General features: G+C 35.6%; 1 protein-coding gene across 1 annotated transcript; it reads left to right on the plus strand.

Moving 5' to 3' along the window:
• Positions 1-227: 227 nt before the first annotated feature.
• Positions 228-26,529, plus strand: LOC132550874 (uncharacterized). Its single transcript, XM_060214963.1, has 4 exons — positions 228-507; positions 20,994-21,207; positions 22,865-22,970; positions 26,470-26,529. The coding sequence occupies exons 1-4, from the start codon at positions 228-230 to the stop codon at positions 26,518-26,520; spliced, it is 651 nt and encodes a 216-aa protein (XP_060070946.1). The 3' UTR covers positions 26,521-26,529.
• Positions 26,530-26,793: the final 264 nt, after the last annotated feature.

Here is a 26,793-nt window from a genome sequence, read left to right on the forward strand (position 1 = left end):
CGCCCTCTATGATATGTCACTCCGACAGATTTTGCATGATTGAGTCATTTATATATTTTTTTCTGTTTATTTTTTGATGTACGATGGATATCATGAAGTCATCAGAGATAAGCTCTTCGATGTCGATCTATCTATATCATGGCACGATGTGGAACGGGTGGCGTTCCGTTTCTTTCACAAAAATAAATTCGTAAAATCAATCGACTGTAACTTGAAAAGCTTTCAAGATGGCGGGCAAAGGTGGCGTTCCTCGCCTGTTTGCCCGACACAAAAATTCCATACTGAGAGATCTGGATGTTAATAGGGTCGTACCTCGACTTGTACGGAAAGGGATCATCACCAAGAGTGAGGAAAAGGACATACTAGAGAAAACTGACTCAAAGAAACGCTCTGAAACTTTTCTTGACGTTTTGTCACGAAAAGGTGTTCCAGCGTTTCACGAATTTTGTGGGATTTTGGAGGAACTTGCTCCTCACCTACTGACAGGGTTTCTACTGGATACTCCAGGTTTGTATATATTTAGACTGTATCTCGCTCATGAAGTGACTCCGGTTGACAGAAATGGAGAAAACATGAAATGCGTCACCCTGATATCGTATTGTAAACACTTGTTTGTATACAGATTGGTTTAGCCAAGGGCTACTGACAGAGTTCAACAGGTTTTCTTTACCACTAAACTTTAATGTTATGTCTTACAACCGGTGTTTCATTGATAGAAACCCTTGACAATGCTCGCGTCTCATGTTTTCCTGATACTTTCTCATTAACGAAGATTTGAAAACTACCAAAACAGCCAGAAGTCCAATGACTCAGATGTAGTAAGGGAGATAATCCTGTCAGAACATATAGTTCTTAACTAAACTGGACAAATTCAGCTGTTGTCAGTTTCTCGTATGAATAACTGGCTTAACTGTTAACAATGATACAAGTTACAAGGATTTCGAACCCCTGTTTGGCAGCACATTTTTCTGCTCCTGTTACACAGTGTGTTGTGCATACTGATACTCTTATACAGCAACAACAAAGAAAATATTGTCATATTAACAGAAATTTTATTTAAACTCACCATTGATGAGACTCAAAAGAAATTGTTTCCATGGATACCCCTGAAAAATTACAAGGATAATGATTAGATCAGGTGTTCTGGAGGAAAAGGCACTTTGAGAATATTCCACATTTTCATAGCAATATAGGAAGTTTGAATTACAAATTAACTATAGTATACACAATGTGATACAGAGGAGATAAATTTGGAATTTTTGATCGATAATATGCATGTGATCAAATAAGTTAACAGATATATGTTTTCTAAATCTTGTTTCCAATCTTTATCTGCTATGTCTAAGTGTCTAAGTATTAATTTAAGATTTGTTTCCTGTTATAGAGGAGATTTAATACATCCCTGAATCGCACATACATGTAACCCAAGCCAGCTACAATATACTGCTTGGCTAGAGAGAACTCCTCTTTAGCTTGAATGGTTGAGTATCAGACTCGGAAGCCAGAGTTCCCGGGTTCGAATCTTAGGGGAGTCATGGAAATAGATAATGACCTCTGTTACATTGATACCCATATTTGGACCCAGGATAATACTTAGCCATGCCCCACCAGCATTGCTGTACGAGTTACTTCCTGAAGGGGGAGTATATAACACTGGTAAATACTAGCCGCAATATACCACTCTGCTAGAGAGAACTTCTCTTTAGTGAGATCAGTTGGGTGTCAGACTAGAAAGCCAAAGGTCCTGGGTTCTAGTCAATGTGGAGGCATTGAAACATACACACAGGTTACATTTATAATAAGATTCATGCCAATGTTGAAATGGCAGCTGATTGTAGTATGTAGGTAACCACCAGGCAGAAGTTATGTAATCAGTAGGCGAAAATATTTTATTTTTTTGGAGGAGACTGGAGGGGAGGGTGACACTATGAAAATTGTGTTCTTTATTTATTTTTGGCTGATCAAACCAATGTCATTCATTCATTTTAGTGGTGGTGAGGGTAAAAAGTTATGAATAGAAAACGCTACCTAAGGACTTAGAGGACAAATATGCAAGATTTTCTATGAAGACCTAAGACTATGGCAATGTTTTTCACACTAATGAAAATAATTGGATTTATTGTAAAATCATTTTAGTCAAGGTATATTTTTAGGTAGGCATGTCAATTCTAAACAAACAATATTTCATGCTAAGCGGTATTCTGGATTATACAAATGATGGTATTCAGGACCAGTGCAAGCCTCAGGATAATGAGCTAAAGGACCAAATTACCAAGAAATATCTAACGCTGCATAGCTGTCAGTAATGAGCATCCCTAAAGAGAGATGTCTAAAGTTTTCAGTGATGAATATATAGAGTGGGATAAACTGAATGTTGTGGCAAATTGTCCTTAAGATGATGTGAAGAACCTGCATTACAATTTTGATTCATCATTTGATGTTGTGGTATACAGAATTTACTTCTACATTTGGTACAAGTCTGCATCTTAGATTTAAACAGTGAAACATGGATATCAATATTCAGAGTTACCTCCCTTCTGTTAATAAATTTTTCTTAATGAATGTCATGAATTAGTTTTTTTTACTTTTTCTGACATGTGATGATGTTAAATAGAGAACACATGGTGGGTGTCCTTTGGCGAGGGTGAAGAACGACAAAAATGGCCAGCCATGTATTCTATTTATCCTGAAACATTCATTGCAAATCAAACCATCAAAACTTCATCAGTTTTGTAGTTCAATATTTGTTTAACTGACGTTGACATTAGGCGAAATAGTTGCTCTTTGGAAATATAGTTCCAAACCTATAACAGATTTAACAGCAATTTCCTAAATTTTCGTCAATAACCTTGTTCATTACAACTTATGTAATTGGTTTTTTTTTTCTTTTTTTTCAATAGTTCTTCATATTTTATCAAATTCTAGTATATTCAGAAAGTAAACCTGTGAAATTAATGGATATGCTAAAATACAGCTGTTTCCTGTCACTCCGGAATACCGGAAAAATATATGTGGCAGTTCATTCCAACAATGACAGTGCCAGTTGCAGGATAAATAATGTATATTGTGTTAAATATCCTTACTACTTGGCCAATAATCTGTACATATATTTATGATATATTTTTCTCTGCCCAGGATTTATCATACAGGGTAGGAAATTCCTGTGCCTATCCCAAATGTGTGGCATACATACATACAACGGTATGAATCATGTTTGAAAAAAAAAAATTACTACAATCCATGTAAATGTTCAACCACAAATTAGTTCTTGAAGTATTCGTAATTTGATGATTTTGAAAATGACATTTTCCATACTTTGTAATAAGTAAGATGGAAATTTTTCTTTTTTTAAATTCATGATATGAAATTTGAATAATTAATTGAATCATGAAACAGGTTCACCTATGCATATATTTTTACCAACAACACATAATGGAATCCTTGCAACCAGAGAATTATGTATACCAAGTCTTAAACCAGTGGGAGGGTGATTCAGGGGTAATCAATGACTTTGTTACATGTGATTGAGATAGTAAAAAGATAACGCTTTATAAGACTTCTAACAGACTGGGTAGTAATTGTTCTAGGTGCCTGTATTCATTCTCAGCTTTCTACCATTGAAACATTGGGTTTCTTTAAACAAATTTGTTTGAAAATTAACCTAACACAAAAAAAATATTCAGAAAAGAAAATAAAGTTTAATTTAGCAGTAAAGTTAATATTATCTTTCATCAATTAAAATGTTATTATATTTGTATGACCTGAAACTTTTTACTGTGGAAACTTACAACATGTATTTAGAGAACATACTATAAGGAAATTGGGCTCTGGACTCACAAGAAAAAAAACTTACAAAAACCTACTGCTCCGCAATACTGTACTGATGTAGACAATACTGTACTGATGTAGACAATACTGTACTGATGTAGACAATACTATACTGGTGTAGACAATACTGTCATGATGTAGACAATACTATACTGATGTAGACAATACTATACTGGTGTAGACAATACTGTCATGATGTAGACAATACTATACTGATGTAGACAATACTATACTGATGTAGACAATACTGTACTGATGTAGACAATACTGTACTGATGTAGACAATACTGTACTGATGTAGACAATACTGTACTGATGTAGACAATACTGTACTGATGTAGACAATACTGTACTGATGTAGACAATACTATACTGGTGTAGACAATACTGTCATGATGTAGACAATACTATACTGATGTAGACAATACTGTAGTGATGTAGAAAATACTATACTGATGTAGACAATACTGTACTGGTGTAGACAATACTGTACTGATGTAGACAATACTGTACTGATGTAAACAATACTGTATTGGTGTAGACAATACTATACTGATGCAGACAATACTGTACTGGTGTAGACAATACTGTACTGGTGTAGATAATACTGAACTCGTGTAGACAATACTGTACTGATGTAGACAATACTGTACTGATGTAGACAATACTGTATTGGTGTAGACAATACTGTATTGGTGTAGACAATACTGTACTGATGCAGACAATACTGTACTGGTGTAGACAATACTGTACTGGTGTAGACAATACTGTACTGATGTAGACAATACTGTACTGATGTAGACAATACTGTACTGATGTAGACAATACTGTACTGATGTAGACAATACTATACTGGTGTAGACAATACTGTCATGATGTAGACAATACTATACTGGTGTAGACAATACTGTACTGGTGTAGACAATACTGTACTGATGTAGACAATACTGTACTGGTGTATACAATACTGTATTGGTGTAGACAATACTGTATTTGTGTAGACAATACTGTACTGATGCAAACAATACTGTACTGGTGTAGACAATACTGTACTGATGTAGACAATACTGTACTGGTGTAGACAATACTGTACTGGTGTAGACAATACTGTACTGGTGTAGACAATACTGTACTGATGTAGACAATACTGTACTGATGTAGACAATACTGTACTGATGCAGACAATACTGTACTGGTGCAGACAATACTGTACTGGTGTAGACAATACTGTACTGATGCAGACAATACTATACTGGTGTAGACAATACTGTACTGGTGTAGACAATACTGTACTGATGTAGACAATACTGTACTGGTGTAGACAATACTGTATTGGTGTAGACAATACTGTATTGGTGTAGACAATACTGTACTGATGTAGACAATACTGTACTGATGCAGACAATACTGTACTGGTGTAGACAATACTGTACTGGTGTAAACAATACTGTACTGGACAATACTGTACTGGTGTAGACAATACTGTACTGATGTAGACAATACTGTACTGATGTAGACAATACTGTACTGGTGTAGACAATACTGTACTGGTGTAGACAATACTGTACTGATGTAGACAATACTGTATTGGTGTAGACAATACTGTACTGGTGTAGACAATACTGTACTGATGTAGACAATACTGTACTGGTGTAGACAATACTGTACTGGTGTAGACAATACTGTATTGGTGTAGACAATACTGTACTGATGCAGACAATACTGTACTGGTGTAGACAATACTGTACTGATGTAGTAAATACTGTATTGGTGTAGACAATACTGTACTGGTGTAGACAATACTGTACTGGTGTAGACAATACTGTACTGATGTAGACAATACTGTATTGGTGTAGACAATACTGTACTGGTGTAGACAATACTGTACTGATGCAGACAATACTGTACTGATGTAGACAATACTGTATTGGTGTAGACAATACTGTACTGATGTAGACAATACTGTACTGATGTAGACAATACTGTATTGGTGTAGACACTGTACTGGTGTAGACTGTACTTGTGTAGACAATACTGTACTGGTGTAGACTGAACTTGTGTAGACAATACTGTACTGATGTAGACAATACTATACTGATGTAAACAATACTATACTGGTGTAGACAATACTATACTGATGTAGACAATACTGTACTGATATAGAGAATACTGTACTTTAGACCATACTGTACTGGTGTAGACAATACTGTACTGATGTAGACAATACTGTACTGATGTAGACAATACTGTACTGGTGTAGACAATGCTGTACTGATGTAGACACTGTACTGATGTAGACAATACTGTACTGGTGTAGACAATACTGTACTGATGTAGACAATACTGTACTGATGTAGACAATACTGTACTGATGTAATGTATTTTCTGTAGGATTTTTTCAGACAAGTCCATAAAACTATTTTCAAATTTTTGATGAATCCCAAGTGAGTCCTCCAAATTTTAGCTAGTCCCACAGGAAAATCACAAGATCAAGACTGACATATTTGGGTACCAAATTAAGATGTTATTCTTAATCAAATGGTCAAGGAATGATTTGCTTCTTTCGTTTTCTTTAAATCACAATTAATTTTAACTTAAATTAGTGATGCGTAACTTAAATGGGTTGGTTACGTTTCACTGGCTGATAATTGCTGCATTGCGGATTTAAGTGGTGGTGGTGGTGTTGAGGGTGGGAGGGAGGGGGATGAGGGTGGGATTTAAGGACAGCAGTCAGTCCTATACATGTATCGGAGATAAGTACTGGTGATATTTTTTCACTTGTATCAACATTTAAACAGATAATTCAGATTCTCGGTACTCTTATACGATATGTTGAAAACAATGTCTAACTTTTGAAAGTTTTATCTCTTTACACATCTGGCAAGAATAAGTCAAAAGATCCCTTTTATTGGATGTTATAGTTCAAATGTATTTCGTTAGGGTGATTTTAACACAGAGCGCGAATAAAAAGTTTGCTTTGAGAGAGAAAAATATGTGGGCAAATGTTGCCCTGTATTAAACGACATATATATAAAGCATTAAGTATCAAAACATATTAAAAAATCTTTAGTGAACAGAAAATTCTGTGCTGACAATATATTCCTGATGTTTCTATACCTCTAGCTGAATAAACAGCCATTAGATTTAACTGTTGTATTTTGAAAATCAAATCATTCAATATTTCAACTGACTATTCAAAAGGTATTTTCAGTCAGTGTGGTTTAGAAAATTTCACTTAATCTTTTAAATAAAGTTTGAAAGATAGTTGAACAAATGAAGGCCGTGTTAAGAGGGAGAAATATGTGTACCCTTTATTGTGAATAGGCTACCAGCTAAGCATAGACCTTGTTACTGGCAAAGATTTTTACCTGTTCAGGTAAAAATCATGTGACCCATTATATATAGGTCATCAATGCGTGTCAGAGAAAGCGTAGTCAGAATAAAGCATGGACGCCAGGTATCTAGAAGTGTATTTATAAACCGACTTTCTCTCACGGCATTGCCTGGCTGTGTGTGTAAGCTGTGTGTAGTACACCAAACCTACTCATGCAGGACTCACACTGGATTTGAATCCTGATCAAGTTCAGTGACAGTTAAAAGTACTGATCTGACGCTAAAGTAGCCATCAGTATGTTTGAATAATCTATATTTCATCTCTGTAGTTCAACAAGTAGACCTTAAAGGAATATTAGAGTACCAGAAAACAGTAAGTACCAATATTAATTAGGTATTTGTACACGGCATGTCTGTAAAGGAAGAACTATTTTTCTAACAGCTGATTAAGACGGTGACTTACCTGGATTGTGATACAGTTCAGTTATGGATATGATACACAGGTGCAAATAATCTGCACAAATTCTTAACAACTCTATTAATTTTTTTATTTGTAAAATGATATTGACAGAGATGATTTGATACTTTGTTAACTTCCATTGCTGGATATTACAGAATTCATATAGATCATGATATCAGATATACAATGTATTATATATGTTATTATATATTACATATGGTCTGACTTGGAATACTGATTTATCAATGCCTGTGTATCATAGAACTCAGACATGCTTCGGCAAGAATTAAATTTAATCTGCTTACATACTCAGTTAAAAACATAAAAAAATGACTTTTAAATTTTACAAGAAGATTTAAATCAAAACTCTTCAAAATTTTGAATTTTGAAAAATATTGTTTGATTTCATGGCAACGGATTTGAACCAAACATCCGATAAAAATGCTTTGTAATTTCATCAAGTTTGATAGTTTTTTCCATATATACAATGTATTAATTCATATGATAATATTAATGAATATTGATAGAAATGTATATAGTTATGTATGTACCAGATGTCCCTATCACTTGTTTATTGGTAGAGATACCATATCTATCCATCAATAAACACATGTCCTGTAATAAGCCCACCCTTTGTTGTATAGTAAAAACTTTTACAATGTCCTGTAATAAGCCCACCCTTTGTTGTATAGTAAAAACTTTTACAATGTCCTGTAATAAGCCCACCCTTTGTTGTATAGTAAAAACTTTTACAATGTCCTGTAATAAGCCCACCCTTTGTTGTATAGTAAAAACTTTTACAGTGTTCTGTAATAAGCCCACCCTTTGTTGTATAGTAAAAACTTTTACAGTGTTCTGTAATAAGCCCACCCTTTGTTGTATAGTAAAAACTTTTACAGTGTCCTGTAATAAGCCCACCCTTTGTTGTATAGTAAAAACTTTTACAATGTTCTGTAATAAGCCACCCTTTGTTGTATAGTAAAAACTTTTACAGTGTTCTGTAATAAGCCCACCCTTTGTTGTATAGTAAAAACTTTTACAGTGTCCTGTAATAAGCCCACCCTTTGTTGTATAGTAAAAACTTTTACAATGTTCTGTAATAAGCCACCCTTTGTTGTATAGTAAAAACTTTTACAGTGTTCTGTAATAAGCCACCCTTTGTTGTATAGTAAAAACTTTTACAGTGTCCTGTAATAAGCCACCCTTTGTTGTATAGTAAAAACTTTTACAATGTTCTGTAATAAGCCCACCCTTTGTTGTATAGTAAAAACTTTTACAATGTTCTGTAATAAGCCCACCCTTTGTTGTATAGTAAAAACTTTTACAGTGTTCTGTAATAAGCCCACCCTTTGTTGTATAGTAAAAACTTTTACAGTGTTCTGTAATAAGCCACCCTTTGTTGTATAGTAAAAACTTTTACAGTGTTCTGTAATAAGCCACCCTTTGTTGTATAGTAAAAACTTTTACAGTGTTCTGTAATAAGCCACCCTTTGTTGTATAGTAAAAACTTTTACAGTGTTCTGTAATAAGCCCACCCTTTGTTGTATAGTAAAAACTTTTACAATGTCCTGTAATAAGCCCACCCTTTGTTGTATAGTAAAAACTTTTACAATGTCCTGTAATAAGCCCACCCTTTGTTGTATAGTAAAAACTTTTACAATGTCCTGTAATAAGCCCACCCTTTGTTGTATAGTAAAAACTTTTACAGTGTTCTGTAATAAGCCACCCTTTGTTGTATAGTAAAAACTTTTACAGTGTTCTGTAATAAGCCACCCTTTGTTGTATAGTAAAAACTTTTACAGTGTTCTGTAATAAGTCCACCCTTTGTTGTATAGTAAAAACTTTTACAATGTCCTGTAATAAGCCCACCCTTTGTTGTATAGTAAAAACTTTTACAATGTCCTGTAATAAGCCACCCTTTGTTGTATAGTAAAAACTTTTACAGTGTTCTGTAATAAGCCACCCTTTGTTGTATAGTAAAAACTTTTACAGTGTTCTGTAATAAGCCACCCTTTGTTGTATAGTAAAAACATTTACAGTGTTCTGTAATAAGCCCACCCTTTGTTGTATAGTAAAAACTTTTACAGTGTTCTGTAATAAGCCACCCTTTGTTGTATAGTAAAAACTTTTACAGTGTTCTGTAATAAGCCCACCCTTTGTTGTATAGTAAAAACTTTTACAGTGTTCTGTAATAAGCCCACCCTTTGTTGTATAGTAAAAACTTTTACAATGTCCTGTAATAAGCCCACCCTTTGTTGTATAGTAAAAACTTTTACAGTGTTCTGTAATAAGCCCACCCTTTGTTGTATAGTAAAAACTTTTACAATGTCCTGTAATAAGCCCACCCTTTGTTCTATAGTAAAAACTTTTACAGTGTTCTGTAATAAGCCACCCTTTGTTGTATAGTAAAAACTTTTACAGTGTTCTGTAATAAGTCCACCCTTTGTTGTATAGTAAAAACTTTTACAATGTCCTGTAATAAGCCCACCCTTTGTTCTATAGTAAAAACTTTTACAGTGTTCTGTAATAAGCCACCCTTTGTTGTATAGTAAAAACTTTTACAGTGTTCTGTAATAAGCCACCCTTTGTTGTATAGTAAAAACTTTTACAGTGTTCTGTAATAAGCCACCCTTTGTTGTATAGTAAAAACTTTTACAGTGTTCTGTAATAAGCCACCCTTTGTTGTATAGTAAAAACTTTTACAGTGTTCTGTAATAAGCCACCCTTTGTTGTATAGTAAAAACTTTTACAATGTCCTGTAATAAGTCCAGAAATATTATAATTAGATTTAATTAGATACAAGATTAAGGCTGGAAACTACAAGGCCCCTGGGGAAGAGGCTGAATTAGATACAGGATTAAGGCTGGAAACTGTACAAGGCCCCTGGGGAAGGGGCTGAATTAGATACAGGATTAAGGCTGGAAACTGTACAAGGCCCCTGGGGAAGGGGCTGAATTAGATACAGGATTAAGGCTGGAAACTGTACAAGGCCCCTGGGGAGGGGGGTGAATTAGATACAGGATTAAGGCTGGAAACTGTACAAGGCCCCTGGGGAGGGGGGTGAATTAGATACAGGATTAAGGCTGGAAACTGTACAAGGCCCCTGGGGAAGGGGCTGAATTAGATACAGGATTAAGGCTGGAAACTGTACAAGGCCCCTGGGGAGGGGGGTGAATTAGATACAGGATTAAGGCTGGAAACTGTACAAGGCCCCTGGGGAGGGGGGTGAATTAGATACAGGATTAAGGCTGGAAACTGTACAAGGCCCCTGGGGATGGGGCTGAATTAGATACAGGATTAAGGCTGGAAACTGTACAAGGCCCCTGGAGAAGGGGCTGAATTAGATACAGGATTAAGTCTGGAAACTGTACAAGGCCCCTGGGGAGGGGGGTGAATTAGATACAGGATTAAGGCTGGAAACAAGGCCCCTGGGGAAGGGGCTGAATTAGATACAGGATTAAGGCTGGAAACTGTACAAGGCCCCTGGGGAAGGGGCTGAATTAGATACAGGATTAAGGCTGGAAACTGTACAAGGCCCCTGGGGAGGGGGGTGAATTAGATACAGGATTAAGGCTGGAAACAAGACCCCTGGGGAAGGGGCTGAATTAGATACAGGATTAAGGCTGTCAGGATCTGTATTTTTTTGTAAGTTTTTCCCATAGATAGCACAGTATCTCTGAGACCGTATGTAAACTATGAAGTCTGTGGAGTGAAAAGTGAAGACAAGTTTAGAAATTTTAAAGTTTAAGGCTGTATGGTCCATTTCTTTTGATATGTTTATGTATGACCAACAAACCCATTCAAAATGAGAAAAACTTATCCAACATCCATGAAAGGACCAACCCACTGTGACTTTATGGGGGATCCAAGGCAGATTTATTTATTGGTGGTGTCTTTGTCAAAGAATATGATTTATATCCAAATGTTAACAGCATGCACATGTACATATACAATACTGTTATGTAGGTAGCATCTCTGTGAAATCTTTCATCAGAGCCTGCATCAAAGTCTCCTGGTGAATCATATATATGTAACAATGCCTTAGAAACTGTAATGCCTTTGTTACTCTATCTAAGAATCTTATCCATGTCACCGTGGTAACAAGCAGCTGCCATACCTACCATGTGTATGCAATTCATCTGTATTAATATTTCAGAGACCAGCCTTTATTTTTCCCTACATTGGTTAAATTGGAAAGGGAGTCCGATCGTGGAACATTTCAACCCTGGGGTAGAAATTCTCTAATTAGGAAAGAGAGCCTGATCACGCAAATTTCAACCTTGGGGGAAAATCTCTTTCTCATAGGGAGTCAGATAATGGAACATTTCAACCTTAATGTGGAAAGTTCTCTAATCTCTAACCTTGGGTGAAAACTTGGGTCAGATTTGTAATATCTAATCATCCTATACTACTGTGTTTGTGTCCTTGAGCTACATACTTTACCCAAATTGTTTTGGATATTGGGTGATGGGCTCCTCTATATTGTTCAGTGAAGTTATCAACCAGTTGGTACTGCAAAGAGACTTTGCCCCAGAAGGCCCCGACCAATCACATAATTATAAGCCCCAATGACAATGATAAGCCTGGCAAACAAAGTATAAATGAAAATGAATTTTATTGCGTTTCTGATATGACACATCCTGTCTGTTCCCAACAAATTTCCATAGACTCATTTCAGCATGTGCCATTTGGAAAACATTGTCACATCTAGCTCTACTGTTGTGACAGAAGAAAGTGAAAAATAGATTTCACTCTTTTCTTTCAATTGTCAAGAAAAATGTTTTGCATCATCGTAGAAGACTGAAATAATTAGATCCCGACACATGTGTTGTTGTGGCATGTAAATTGCCATTATGACTTCACAGTGTACTCCTGTCTCGGCCTCTGTCTAAAGTGTCTCTCCGTCTTCGTGTGCTGACAGGTCATGGTAATGTTAGTGTACTAAGTGACCTTTAACCTTTACATGATGCTATGTCACAGTTACTTATTAATGCATCATTAACTATAGACAGACAAACATGATATTGTCAACTTGACAATGTATTGTATGTGGAAAATTTGGATTTGTCAAAAAAATGTTACTATTGAAGATTGAATTCATGATATATATTTCGTAAACATTGAATTCATATGATGATTATAGACTGGGTGTGTGGAGGGTGGGGGGCTGGATTTCTATAGACTGGGTGGGTGGAGGGTGGGGGGGCTGGATATCTATAGACTGGGTGGGTGGAGGTGGGGGGGCTAGATATCTATAGACTGGGTGGGTGGAGGGGGGGGGGGCTGGATATCTATAGACTGGGGGGGTGGAGGGTAGGGGGCTGGATATCTATAGGCTGGGGGGGGGGGTCTGGATATCTATAGACTGGGGGGTGGAGGATGGGGGGGCTGGATATCTATAGACTAGGGGGGTGTCTGGATATCTATAGACTGGGGGGTGGAGGGTGGGGGGCTGGATATCTATAGACTGGGGAGTGTCTGGATATCTATAGACTGGGTGGGTGGAGGGTGGGGGGCTGGATATCTATAGACTGGGTGGGTGGAGGGTGGGGGGCTGGATATCTATATACTAGGGGGGTCTGGATATCTATAGACTGGGGGGTGTCTGGATATCTATAGACTGGGGGGTGTCTGGATACTGGGGGGTGTCTGGATATCTATAGACTGGGAGGGAGGGTCTGGATATCTATAGACTGGGGGGGGGGGCTGGATATCTATAGACTTGGGTGGGGGGGTCTGGATATCTATAGACTTGGGGGTGTCTGGATATCTATAGACTGGGAGGGAGGGTCTGGATATCTATAGACTGGGGGTGTCTGGATATATTTATAGACTGGGAGTTGTCTGGATTATGCGGGTGTGTTACACCAGTATTTAATAACTTAATCTGTTTAAGGATAAGCATTCCCTTCCTAAACCAGCTTTTTGATGACCTCAGAGGTAATATTGTGACCACTGACCTTTGTGCTTAACCACTAGAATTATATGCCTACCAGAAGGGAAATTGACACCAGTACAATCAACATTTCAATGCTCATACCAATCTGAGTCACCCATTTCTTTTTAAAAAGTGACATACAACAAAGGGAGATAATTAGGGGTTAACCAGGTGAAATATTTTTATTGATCTGGGGGAAGCTGTGCCATACAAGGGAGACATGAGATGCATACCTACCTGTTCACTATCAAGATTTTTTTCATTTAAAAAAAATATCTGTAGTTATTTTCCAACAGAGCAACTTTAGACATCGTGGCTAGGATTAAAAAATTGTGAAGTGACACTCATGATTAACAAATAGTGGATTATAACACCCGAGGTTATGCTTAGTGTTGGAATTTTAAAGTTTTATAGGACAGTTCTAAATGCTTAAAAAGGAATAAAAAGTTTTAATATCAAGAAACCAAGTTCTATTTCTTTATAACAGTTAGGAAATGCAAGTCAGCAATTTTTTCATTAGACCTCTAAATGTCAATTACTGAATTAAATAATGTGTACTTATAAACTTTGTAATATAGTTCACACTAATGAGGTGCTAGATTCTGGCTGGAATCCTAATAGGGGAGACCATATGCAGATACGCCTATAACTTACTAATTAATTGGCATTGTATATACACAGTTATCTCCCTTTATAAGGTTATCTCTCCTTTATCAGAAGACCACACCCGTCCAATTACACTGAATTATGGTGAGGTCAGAGGGTTGTATTATTGTATAGAGATAGAGGACATATGGTCAGCGTCATTTTGCTGTGGCTAAGACTGAGGTCAGTTAGTACGTTTTGTTTCATTTTGTCAATGGAGGAATTTTTTATCTGTACAAGTGAAGTGGCTGAACATTAAGTTACATATTTCATGGTTCCAGGCTCTTTGTATAGCTATCTATGGCAGTTTTTCACAGGAAGCTGAGGACCGAGGCAAAACACTTTACCTTGATTGCTCTATATGACGTGTAATGGGCCTTCCACATGTTGTTCAGTGAGGCAGCCACTATCTACCACATGTATACTCACCTAAAAATTACCATTGCTTACAGTTCATTGGGCAGTAAACCCCAATGAACAGCTTGAACATCTTACAAATTTCATTCAGATATATTACAAGTTTGTTGGTGAAAATTTGCGAAAAATTGGGAATAAATTTGAATTGTGTGCAAAGGTTCTTTGCCATGAAGGCCAAGCCTAAGCCAGGCAAAGCCTGCAAATGTCCCATATTTGATGTAGACACCTTGGTTTTGGAACTTAAAAGTATTGGTATATATGTAGATGTCTTGATTGTTAGAGTTTCAGTCTGCTGCAGGCCATTGTATGGGAAAGTTGTCTCCACTACATAGAGCAGTAGGTCGTTAGGTGATAGAAAACACATTGGTTGACCAGAATCTTCTCTTCTTTTAAGTGTTTTATTTATTGTTTTATCTCAATTAATCTCCATGTGGACCATGTCTGTATCTCCTGCCATTTTATCGGCAGTCTAACCCACAGATTCATTCACTAAGGTATAGACCTGTGTCTCCTGCCATTTTGTGGGCAGTTAAACCCACAGATTCATTCACTAAGGTATAGACCTGTGTCTCCTGCCATTTTGTGGGCAGTTTAACCCACAGATTCACTCACTAAGGTATAGATCTGTGACCATTCTATAAAAATACTGATTATAAACTAAATGACCAAAATCTTGCCTTTTCCTTTGAAACAATGCTTCATTAAATTTTGTATGAAGTTCAATTTATTTTATTAGTGTTTTATATGTAAATATGTAAGAGAAAAAGAAAAGAAAAAAAAAGCGAGATGTTTTTGCTATGTTCATTCTTAGGTATTTGTTATTCAGTATTCACCAGATAATTAGTGTTTGTACCAGATGATTTTAAGTGTTTGTGGTAGAATAGAAATCTATGATACTGGACAAAAGTCAATTCTTTAGTTACTTAATTCTGAAAAAATCATTTTAGAAGATTTTTGATAAATGATTTCTTAACCAGTTGGAATTTTTTTAACCTAATGCCAATAATATGAAAAAAAAAACTTTATAATTGTAACAGCTTGACACTAGAAAATCCTCTGGTCTTCCTGAATAAACATATGGTCACTGTCACCTCTTGTCATTGTCCACAAATCTGGTGACTAATTTCCCTGGGATGGGCCCCCTCATCCACGTTTGAGACGTGGCATGTATTGTGCCTCTATTTAATTGTACAATAACTGTCTCTGACAGATTATGGTCATTCTACCTCACTAACAATCAGGTAGTGGTACAGTAGTTTCTGTAGAAATCTTCTTCATGACAATTTAATCTGCAGTGATCAAATAACAATCAGTCGAAAATGTGAATCACAGAACAGAATTCGCTTGGATAAACATGAGAGGAAGTTATTTGAAAATTTAGAAGTCAACTTTAATCTGTAAATATTACTTTGAATGCTGTCTGTGCACAAATTAATTTGATTTCTTTAATGCACATTTTGTATCCTTATCGGAATAACTCTACAAATCATGATATATTGGTGTTAAAAACATAAACATACATGAAAACATGGTCAAGTGATTGCTTCAAGGAAATTGCATGTGACATTAGTGTGAAGATGACATAAAGAAAATTGTTATATGAATTCTGGTTTATATATTGAGGAGGGATATGTATTAACAGAAAAAGTGCCATTAAAAGAAATGTTTTGTGACATTATAAGGAATGTTTTGTGACATTAAGAGGAATGCAATGTGACATACTTGAGAGTATATGGGACATAAATGAGACAACTTGACATTCTATAGGTAATGATGCATTTTGAGATAGAATGCTACATGCTTTACAAAGACACATACAGGCACTCTCTAATTTTTGCGGCAGTAAAATTTATAAATAAAAGTGGATAACAAAATAGAGGGATTTCATGGCCAAATTATCTGTAGTGGACAATGTTATGTTGGCAAGGAGTTGTGACCCTACCAATGGCTGTGTTGGCATGGAGTTGTGACCCTACCAATGGCTGTGTTGGCATGGAGTTGTGACCCTACCAACGGCTGTGTTGGCATGGAGTTGTGACCCTACAATGGCTGTGTTGGCATGGAGTTATGACCCTACCAATGGCTGTGTTGGCAAGGAGTTGTGACCCTACCAATGGCTGTGTTGGCAAGGAGTTGTGACCCTACCAATGGCTGTGTTGGCAAGGAGTTGTGACCCTACCAATGGCTGTGTTGGCATGGAGTTGTGACCCTACCAATGGCTGTGTTGGCATGGAGTTGTGACCCTACCAATGGCTGTGTTGGCATGGAGTTGTGACCCTACAATGGCTGTGTTGGCAAGGAGTTGTGACCCTACCAATGGCTGTGTTGGCAAGGAGTTGTGACCCTACCAATGGCTGTGTTGGCAAGGAGTTGTGACACTATCCATGGCTGTGTTGGCATGGAGTTGTGACCCTACCAATGGCTGTGTTGGCATGGAGTTGTGACCCTACCAATGGCTGTGTTGGCAAGGAGTTGTGACCCTACCAATGGCTGTGTTGGCAAGGAGTTGTGACACTATCCATGGCTGTGTTGGCAAGTAGTTGTGACCCTACCAATGGCTGTGTTGGCATGGAGTTGTGACCCTACAATGGCTGTGTTGGCATGGAGTTGTGACCCTACCAATGGCTGTGTTGGCAAGGAGTTGTGACCCTACCAATAGCTGTGTTGGCAAGGAGTTGTGACCCTACCAATGGCTGTGTTGGCAAGGAGTTGTGACCCTACCAATGGCTGTGTTGGCAAGGAGTTGTGACACTATCCATGGCTGTGTTGGCAAGTAGTTGTGACCCTACCAATGGCTTTTTTGGCAAGGAATTGTGACCTACCAATGGCATCGTTGGCAAGGAATTGTGACCTACCAATGGCATCATTGGCAAGGAGTTGTGACCCTACCAATGGCATCGTTGGCAAGGAGTTGTGACCCTACCAATGGCTGTGTTGGCAAGGAGTTGTGACCCTACCAATGGTTGTGTTGGCAAGGAGTTGTGACCCTATCCATGGCTGTGTTGGCAAGTAGTTGTGACCCTACCAATGGCTTTGTTGGCAAGGAATTGTGACCTACCAATGGCATCGTTGGCAAGGAATTGTGACCTACCAATGGCATCGTTGGCAAGGAGTTGTGACCTACCAATGGCATCGTTGGCAAGGAGTTGTGACCCTACCAATGACAATTAGGTTATAGCATGTAATTGAAGCTGACTACAATTGAAAGTTGTGGTATATTTTTAATCCTTTTATGTGTGTACTGTTTTGTCCCATGTAAAATGAATTGGAAATGAATACAATATGAATTGAATTTACCAATAAGATAACTTAGAGTCTGTTTTGTATAAGTGTGAGATACATTATCTCTATAGTGAACACAATGTGAGTTTACAGAGTCTGGTTCACCAGTTTGGGGTGCACCTGTCTTTATGTATAGAATTATCTGCTAAACACATGCAGAAAGAGCTGGTAGATACTAAAGCTGCATCCTAACCCCTGTCTTCATTCCACATTTTGTCTGCATCATTTTTTCCTGCTGTACATATTCTCATGATAGTCCTGACAATTCATTTTAAGATGATGTGGTGCAGTTTAGAGTTATTTTCTGGCACAATCTATGGACTGTGCATTTCTGTATTTGCTACATAGATATAATATATGTCTTGTCTTGCTCTGCCTGAAAGCAATTTACACACATGCTTTACACCATTACTTAACAAAAGAATGACAAAAGTATTTTGCACATAATGCATGTATCATTGATAATAATATACACAAGACATTGGATCCATGGTAATATGTTGGAAGATTAAAATGGAAGAGAAATAACCTATCTGTGTATATCCCCTTTTGTGATGCAGACTGAAACTCTCAACACAAAGGATAAGATTTTTTTAAATCCAGCGCTATGAGACTCATTTTGAACCTGATAAATCTAACACTGGAGATACAATTTCTCTGACACATATATTTATCCCTTTATGATGTAGACTGAAATTCTCAACACAAAGGATAAGATTTTTTTAAATCCAGCGCTATAAGCCTCATTTTGAACCTTAGAAATCTTACACTGGAGTTCCAATTTCTCTGACATATATATAGCAGACCTGAGGGCTGCTGTGTTAGTGGTCAGATGCTTTCTAAACACAGTTTCTATGAATTATGAATTCTTTAGTATCTAGTAACCAGATTATGCTATTTCATAAAACAAGAATTCAGTCGTGAAATTCATGAATGAAGACTGAAACAAAAATAAGCAAGGTGTGAAATTGGAATGTTTTACTGAAAAAGATTGTGGATGGTCATGTGACTCAGTAGTAACTAACTATCACTTAGGTGTCGGAGGTTTCATTTCTGAAACAGATTTCAAAATGTATGGAGTCACCTGCCCAACCTTGTTTTTGGGCTATAAATCTGCTTTCCATCCACAGTAAGCCCACTTTTGTGTTTCCATCTGGGGCAGCAAGAGTGATTCATATAAAAAGGAATTAATTGTTGTGAAATAGATAAAGTTTAGTTTTATTTATTATAGAAATGATAACTCTGGCACAAAAGTCAGGAGATACAGTTAGATATACATGAAATGATTAAATTTGTATTTTCTCACTAGGTTAGTTACCATACTGAGCATTGTTTAATGGACTCTAACTATCATCATAGTTATCGTTTGTCACTAATGACGTCACTATTAACAATTGTAAATCTGCCCTCTTAGTGTACTTAGGTGTAATTTGGAAGGTAATGTTGTCCTGATAAAGCCCAACTTGTAGGGCGAAACTGGTAGACAAACTACCCAATATATAATTGATACAATAGATAATTGAAGAACCCGCCTCTAGTCTGTTGGATTGATCCATACTAACTTAAATTTGTATTTGTGAAAATTGTTAAAAATATAAATGTTTCAAGTTCTAACTGAATGACAAATCCTTGGATGGTGACTCAGTGTCTGATGTTTTCCCCACAGACTTTGATTTAAAACCTCCCCGGGCCAGACACATTCATCTAACCTTTCACCACCGGGTCACAGGTCAACAGGTCAAATCTTTCTCAATAGAATATCTGTTAGCCTAGTGTGACCTTTCACAAGAGGTCATGGGTCAAAAAGGTTAAAAACTTTACATTCTATATGTAATATTGTGTTAAGAGTCTATATATAACAGTTGATGTGTGACTGTTGACAGATACAGACAACAGAATATGGAAGTGCATAGATTAACCCTGTTTACAATTACTATTTATAAAACTTCTATATTTCTTTCACAAAGGTATTTGTGTTAACACTCTGCCTAATTCATTTTTAGAACATGTTTGTAAATTTGTAAAGCTTGAGATATTTTGCTTCACTTGTGAAACAAGTTATATCACCATATATAAGTAATCATTTTGGCCTGATGGTAACATATTTGGGCAGGAGCTACCCAGTTTTTAGAAAACCGATGTAGATTAAGGCTGGTGATCCATATTTTTTTTACATCTGAAACGGAGAATCTGAATCGCAGAAAGATGAAAGGCAAGTGAATTGTGATTATTAGACTATTTGACTGAAGTGAAAAATGAAATGATGGGAAGAGACCAATAAGTGTGCAAGTACACACGTTTATCCTACAACTGGCACTGCCATTGTCACAACATACCTATCACATATAGTTTTCCTGTATTCGACAGTAACGGAAAACCGCAGTATTTTCTCACATTCATTGAATCGACAGAATTTCTAATCTACATAAACACTTCATTCAAAAATATTAGCAACTGGTTAAATAAGCTAGCGTGTTTGTTGTAACAAACAGATTTATTTACAAAAATTTGGCAAGTTCCTTTTATGTCCATTGAGATGTGGAACTATATATCATGCGTCATTAGGCTTGATTCAGTGTAACATCAACATAATGTGACCAAAGACCAATCTAACCAATGAAATTTCGGTAGTCTGAGTTTTTAGTTAATTTTTCAGGATAAATAGTTTACATGGTTAACACTTCAGATTTAAGCTGCATTTTGGCTCGGGGACACAAAAGTGGCTTACAAAGCTTTCCACTTTTGTCTTTCTTCACCCTCGCCAAAACACGACTAACGTTTAAGACAATGATTGTAAGCTCTATATATAAAAAGGAATATTGTGAAACACATTTGTTGATGATGTGAAATATTTTGGTCTGTCATGGATCAAATTGTCGTAGCAATGAAAATCAAAAAATGTAATTATCTTTAAGAATGTTTGCTTATTTTGGGGTATGTGTGGTCCATGTCATAAAACTTATATGACAAATACTCTTCTGAAAAACAGTGTTTTGATGAGCTTGTTTGATACATTCAATGCTTATGGAATATTCTGTATCATAAAGTCAAGAAAATTCTTTTAAAATGCTCTCCCCTTGCTTGTTACAGAGGCAATAGCTGATGAGAAGACTCCCACTCAAGCTCTACAGTTGGGTTTTGAGTTGGCGCTGAAGGAACGTGACGCAGTACTTCGGGAAAACGCAAAGGCGGTCGAGGAGCGTGATCAGGCTCTCAGGGAATTACAGCAACTCAGGACAGAACGTGATAGTGCCTTACATAGTATAGAAAATCTGACAGGAAAACCAACGAAAAACACAAATTAGTGAGTATGTTATATAGTATAGAAAATCTCACAGGAAAACCAACCAAAAACATGAATTAGTTAGAATCTTATATAGTATAGAAAGATGGAAAAGGTAGAGAAAAATACCAATTTGTATGTATATAATTTTATTTATAACAAAGTGAAAAATTTCATTTCATTTTAGGTATTTGTAGTTAAGTTACTAAAATAGGAATTTCAGGTAAGAACAAAATTATCTGGTGTGCACAATGTCATTCGCACATGCCTTTCATAAACCTACTTATTCTTTGAAAAAGATTTCCATAGACACAAGTTAAACATAGTATATTAAATGACATGAAGTGAGTTAAACAACAGATGTGCTGGGAAACCTGGGTGAGACGACCATGTTGTCAAGCTTGTCCGATAAACTAACCCACAGGCATAATTCTAATACCACGCTTAATTGATTACCTGAAATAGTAACTTAATTATTAACAAGCTGGAGTTATCAGTGAGATTGCTTAAATCAGTGTGATATAATTATAACAATGAAATCATGGAACTCCTCTTACCTCTAACCTTCCACTGTCTAGGATAGCCCTTGCCCACAGTTTTCTCCGTTACAAATTAGATTTGAAATTTTTCATTTATAGACGATAAGTTTAAGAAATTAAAAACATTTTCTACAAAAATTCTCAAGTTTTGATCCATATGTGTACAATTTCTTATCAAGACAAAACAACTACAGAGGGAAAAGAAATAGGAATTTAAATGTCATCAATTTTGATATTTAAAGAAATTTGTGTAAATCTGGAAATTTTTCCTACAGTCATATTCGCCCATTTTGTCCATGGAGGGTTAATTTAAGGTGATTGATGGGCTGATATAATAACTCTTTTATACAAAGAAAAAATTTACCTGGTGTACATTACTTATATGGTAGATAATCCCAGCAGCTTCAATTTGAAAAATTTATTTGCATGAAGTTTGATTTATTTATTTCTATGTGAAACAAAATACACAGCCATATCGCATGAAAAGATAGTCTTGTATCAGGTACCAGTTGGAGGATATGACAGAATTAAATCTGAAATAATTGAATATATTATACATCCCGTATAGAATATTATACTAGTATGTACATACAGCTGTGGAGTTTTATCTGATCAATCAACCGTAAACACTTTCTGAATTTTGATTGAGAAAAGTAGTTTGAATCTAGTGTGAAAGTTTCATCAAACTATTATTTTTATGTCTAAATATTAAGCTTTAAATATGTAAGGCAACATATTTCATGTGTAACATCAATCTGCCAGGTTCACAGACACAAATTTACATATCTACTTTCTGGTTATTGACTTAGTAATTAATAAATAAACAAGACAATTTGTTAATTAGATGCAGGTGTAAACCTGTTCAGGTGTGTTCATCCCTAACACTTAAATATTGATTTTGGGTTGAGTTAGATATTGAATAGAAGAGAAAATCCGACTGATTTTGGATCTTGTAGAAAATCAGTCAAGTAGACAAACAATACCAGCCTACATACATGCTGAATGTTTGTGAGAAATTCTTTAAAAAACATTTCAAGAAATTGTGTTATTGATATTTAAAAGTTGTACATGCTCTGATCCAGGTGATCATTCTAACAAGGACACAACATTATGTTTATGAAATACAAACACTTTTTCAGTAAAAACGACCCGAACAGTCCTGCAGCCGAAAGACGAGCAAAGTCACCAAGCCGCAGAGCAAAAGAAAAGCTGAAAGAAATGGAAAGTGACACAGAATTGGACGAGGTAAGTCTGAAATCATTTCATGGAGTTACATTTTGTTGTAAATCTAAGCAGTCTGATTTTAAAGTAGCTACTTTTTTCAAATCAAACAGGTTATGGTAAAGACTGTGTTGAATGCTGTTGTTTGTGGTCAGTTAAAAACCACACTTAGCTGTTTACTCAGGATCCCTATGACAAATTTAACCATGGAGTTAAAAATATTAACGATGAGTCATAGAAATTAATTCATTTTTTGACACAACTGTCTTGACACATGTTGTTAGACTTATATTAATTACTCTTAATGGCTGTGATGATATTAAAGAACACAAGAAATCTTAGAAGTGGAAAAGTATTGTTAACCAACTTCATTTCATGTGTTTATTTTCATGAAACTTTGTGATTGAAACAAATTCTTTAAAAAAAATGCAAATTAAAAAAGGGATGTTTAATGAAGAGTGATTGTGTAAGACTGTTGCATCTGTTTCAATCAATCAACCACGGCAATGTTGAAATTGGTGATTCGTGAATTTGTTGGCGTGGAATCTATTTCGTCCTTCTAGCAGTTAATACCATGGTTTTGGCTGCAGATTTCAAGGAATTTTTTTTTTTTAATAACTTCAATGATAAAGGGTCTTTTAGTTTCTCAAGTGTTTCTTTGATGCAGTAAAACACGGGCAGATTCAACAATTTTTAAAAATTTTAAAGTTTTGAAGTATCGGAAATATAACATCAGTTTTATTGCAGCCAGTTATTTTAATACATGTATGATAAGTCGTTAAAAGGCACGTTTAGTTTGTCTACTTAAATGTTTGTGACAATGATTTATCAACCAACATTTCACATCTCTTTGATATTTTTATCACAGCAATGATGTGACATGATGCGAAATAAGTGAACCAGTCATACATGATTGAACTTGAGCTATCATCTACGCCTGAGTGATTTTATGATTGAAAGTTATCTACATTATGATGTGTTGTAAAACATGTTGGATCAGGGCCGTCACTCGTGTTCTTATGTGTTGAAGATGGATCAAATTATACCTGTTGAAAGTCAAAATACACTAGATTTTGTGGCTGATCCAGACAGAGGTGGTAAATGTCTGGCAATTACGATCACCATAATTTATTACGCTTACTTGACAATGATCCTGTTAACTATTGATGAAAAGACTCATACTTGACAAGTCCACCCAAATACATTTGACCCAATAAACACTGACCACTCTAAAACCTGTGAAAAAATTAGACTAATTTCAGAATCATCAAAATTTATCAAAAAATGAACAACACTACATTTCAATTGAGTCAGATACTTGTGCTGTCAAGTCATGTTTACGCTGAAAAACATGAAGACAAAATTGACACGAATGATATGATTATTAGATTTGTATGTACTACAAAGACCAACAGCAGGGGTGTTCTGAGACACTGACCACATATTTAAGGACAGTTACCAAGAGAAACAGAGAAATGTGGTATGAGATTGTGATGCCATGATGTAAAATTATCTCATTTCATATTGATATTGATGTTCAGTTTAGTGTGGAAAATATGGTGTTAATCTATAATGAAACCGTCTCATCAGATCATGAATTTCAACAAATACACCATTTTACTTTGAAGAAATTTTTATAAAGATTTTTGCATGTCATATATTGAAGAATACTACATGATCTTTCTGAAATTTTCTATTATCGTCATCAAATGAAGGGCTATTTAAGTTGCCCTAAGTATGTGGTCTGTTGTCTGTCAACAATTTTTGTTATCACTATTTCTTCAGAAGCACTAGATGAACCTTTCTCAAATTTCATATGTAGGTTCCCCTTGATCCCTAGTTGTGCTCGTTTGATTTTGGAAGTGAGCGGAAAAACAAAATGGCCTACAGTCGGCCATCTTGGATTTTGACTTTGAAAGTTTCTTATTGCTTTTTCTTGAGAGATACTAAATGGATCTTTCCCAAATATTATGTGTATGTTCCTCTTGGTCCCTAGTTCTGCCTCTTCAATTTTAGTACCGATCATTATTAATAATTATTTCTTAACGTGTACTGAATGGATGTCTCAGAAAAACAAAATGGCTTCCAGGTGACTATATTGGAATTCAAAGTAATTTGAATGTATTTACAAAATATTTGAGTAATCAAAATTTTAGAACATTTACAAGAGAATTTTAATGTCAATGTTGCATTTGATGTTTTGTTTATTTAATTTACTATTTGATGACTTTACAGTTTGTTATAATTGCACACCCTTTATAAAAAAATTGACTAGTCCAACTTCAAACAAGTTAGAAATGCTTATTATGATTATAAGGGTAGGCAGACTCTGTAACTTTCAAACAAAACATGAAATATATTAGGTATACTCAAAGATTTTTGAACAGATTTGAAGGCAATCACTGATATTGAGATCTGTGTAGCCACGGTTTGTTAAAAGGGTTAAATGTTTAGTACTGAAATGATTTTTCTTTACAAAAGTAAAAACTTAATAGATTTTTTTTTCTAATATTGAAGACATAAAGTTCTTTAACATATACTTTATATACTTAAACAATGAAAAATGTGCTTGAGGAGTGGAGACTTTCCCGTGACACAACAGTCTCAAAGTTTAATCATTTTCACACCCACATGACAATTTCTCTCGCTCTTTATACACAGTAGAGACACTTTACACAGGAAATTACTTCATCATTGGAGTTTTTATCTTGACAAGGTTGAGTAAATGCTATATGATGTTATTTTCAAAAGTCAGTGTGATTTTTCAATCATTTCCTAAGAGCAACATACTACCTAGAGGATGTTTCTGTGACAAACTTTTAACCTCTCAGTGACTAGGTAAAACATCAAATGTGATGAGAATTTTCTTTAATAGAGTATATTAATGTTTATCTTCATGGGTCGTTTAGGTTGACATACAAGCGACATAGACACTGATACTTGTGTGATTGTAAATATACTTATCAAATACATAACTAACCACGGATTTTCAATGGTGATGTGAGGAAGAATTTTCTGCCACAGATTTGTGTAAAACCAAATAACTTGATGTGGAAGGTTTCTCAAAGTGAAAATGGTTTTATCACAGATTTTAATAAACACAACACATGTGAAAAGTGGTAATACTTTCATCGTGTTTCGGTTGTTATGTAATCTGTGAATCATTGACTGGAATATTGGAGAAGTATAATGCAGTGGTGTTGATGGATATGTCTGGGAATAATCAGAATTTCAGCACGAACCAATGAAATAGGACGTTATAGCTTTCTCTGATGTATCATCATCCAATGAAATAGGACGTTATAGCTTTCTCTGATGTATCATCATCCAATGAAATATGATGTTACATGTTTCTCAAATGTATTACCATCCAATGAAATATGACATTACATGTTTCTCAAATGTATTACCATCCAATGAAATATAACGTTACAGATTTCTCTGATGTATTATCATCCTATACTTCAATATTGATCAATGAAAATTGTTATGATAAATGAGTCTCTTCTTGTTTGATATGAAGGCTGGATTTAAAAAGATGAATACCAAGGTAAGTCAGCATGGCTGCGTTTGATGCATGGATCTAAGTTCTGTATTGTGTCTATATTGTCATGCTGTGATTTAATTCTGCTGTACCATTAATTCAAACCCAAATTCACAATGTTACCTTTATTTTGATTGGCCCTAATGGTATTGATTAAACTTGATCTAACCAATCACAGATGCTATGTTAACATTACTAAATTACTTGCTTCAAATACACAAAACATGTCTTTTATTCTTATTGTCATAATCTTTTAGCCATTTTTATGGTGGGAAAGCCGACATTGAAAACTATTTATGATTT

Source organism: Ylistrum balloti, unplaced genomic scaffold (assembly GCF_031769215.1).
Source record: "Ylistrum balloti isolate Yb309-2 unplaced genomic scaffold, AGI_CSIRO_Ybal_v1 Utg370154, whole genome shotgun sequence".
In the NCBI taxonomy this organism is placed as follows: Eukaryota; Metazoa; Mollusca; class Bivalvia; order Pectinida; family Pectinidae; genus Ylistrum; species Ylistrum balloti.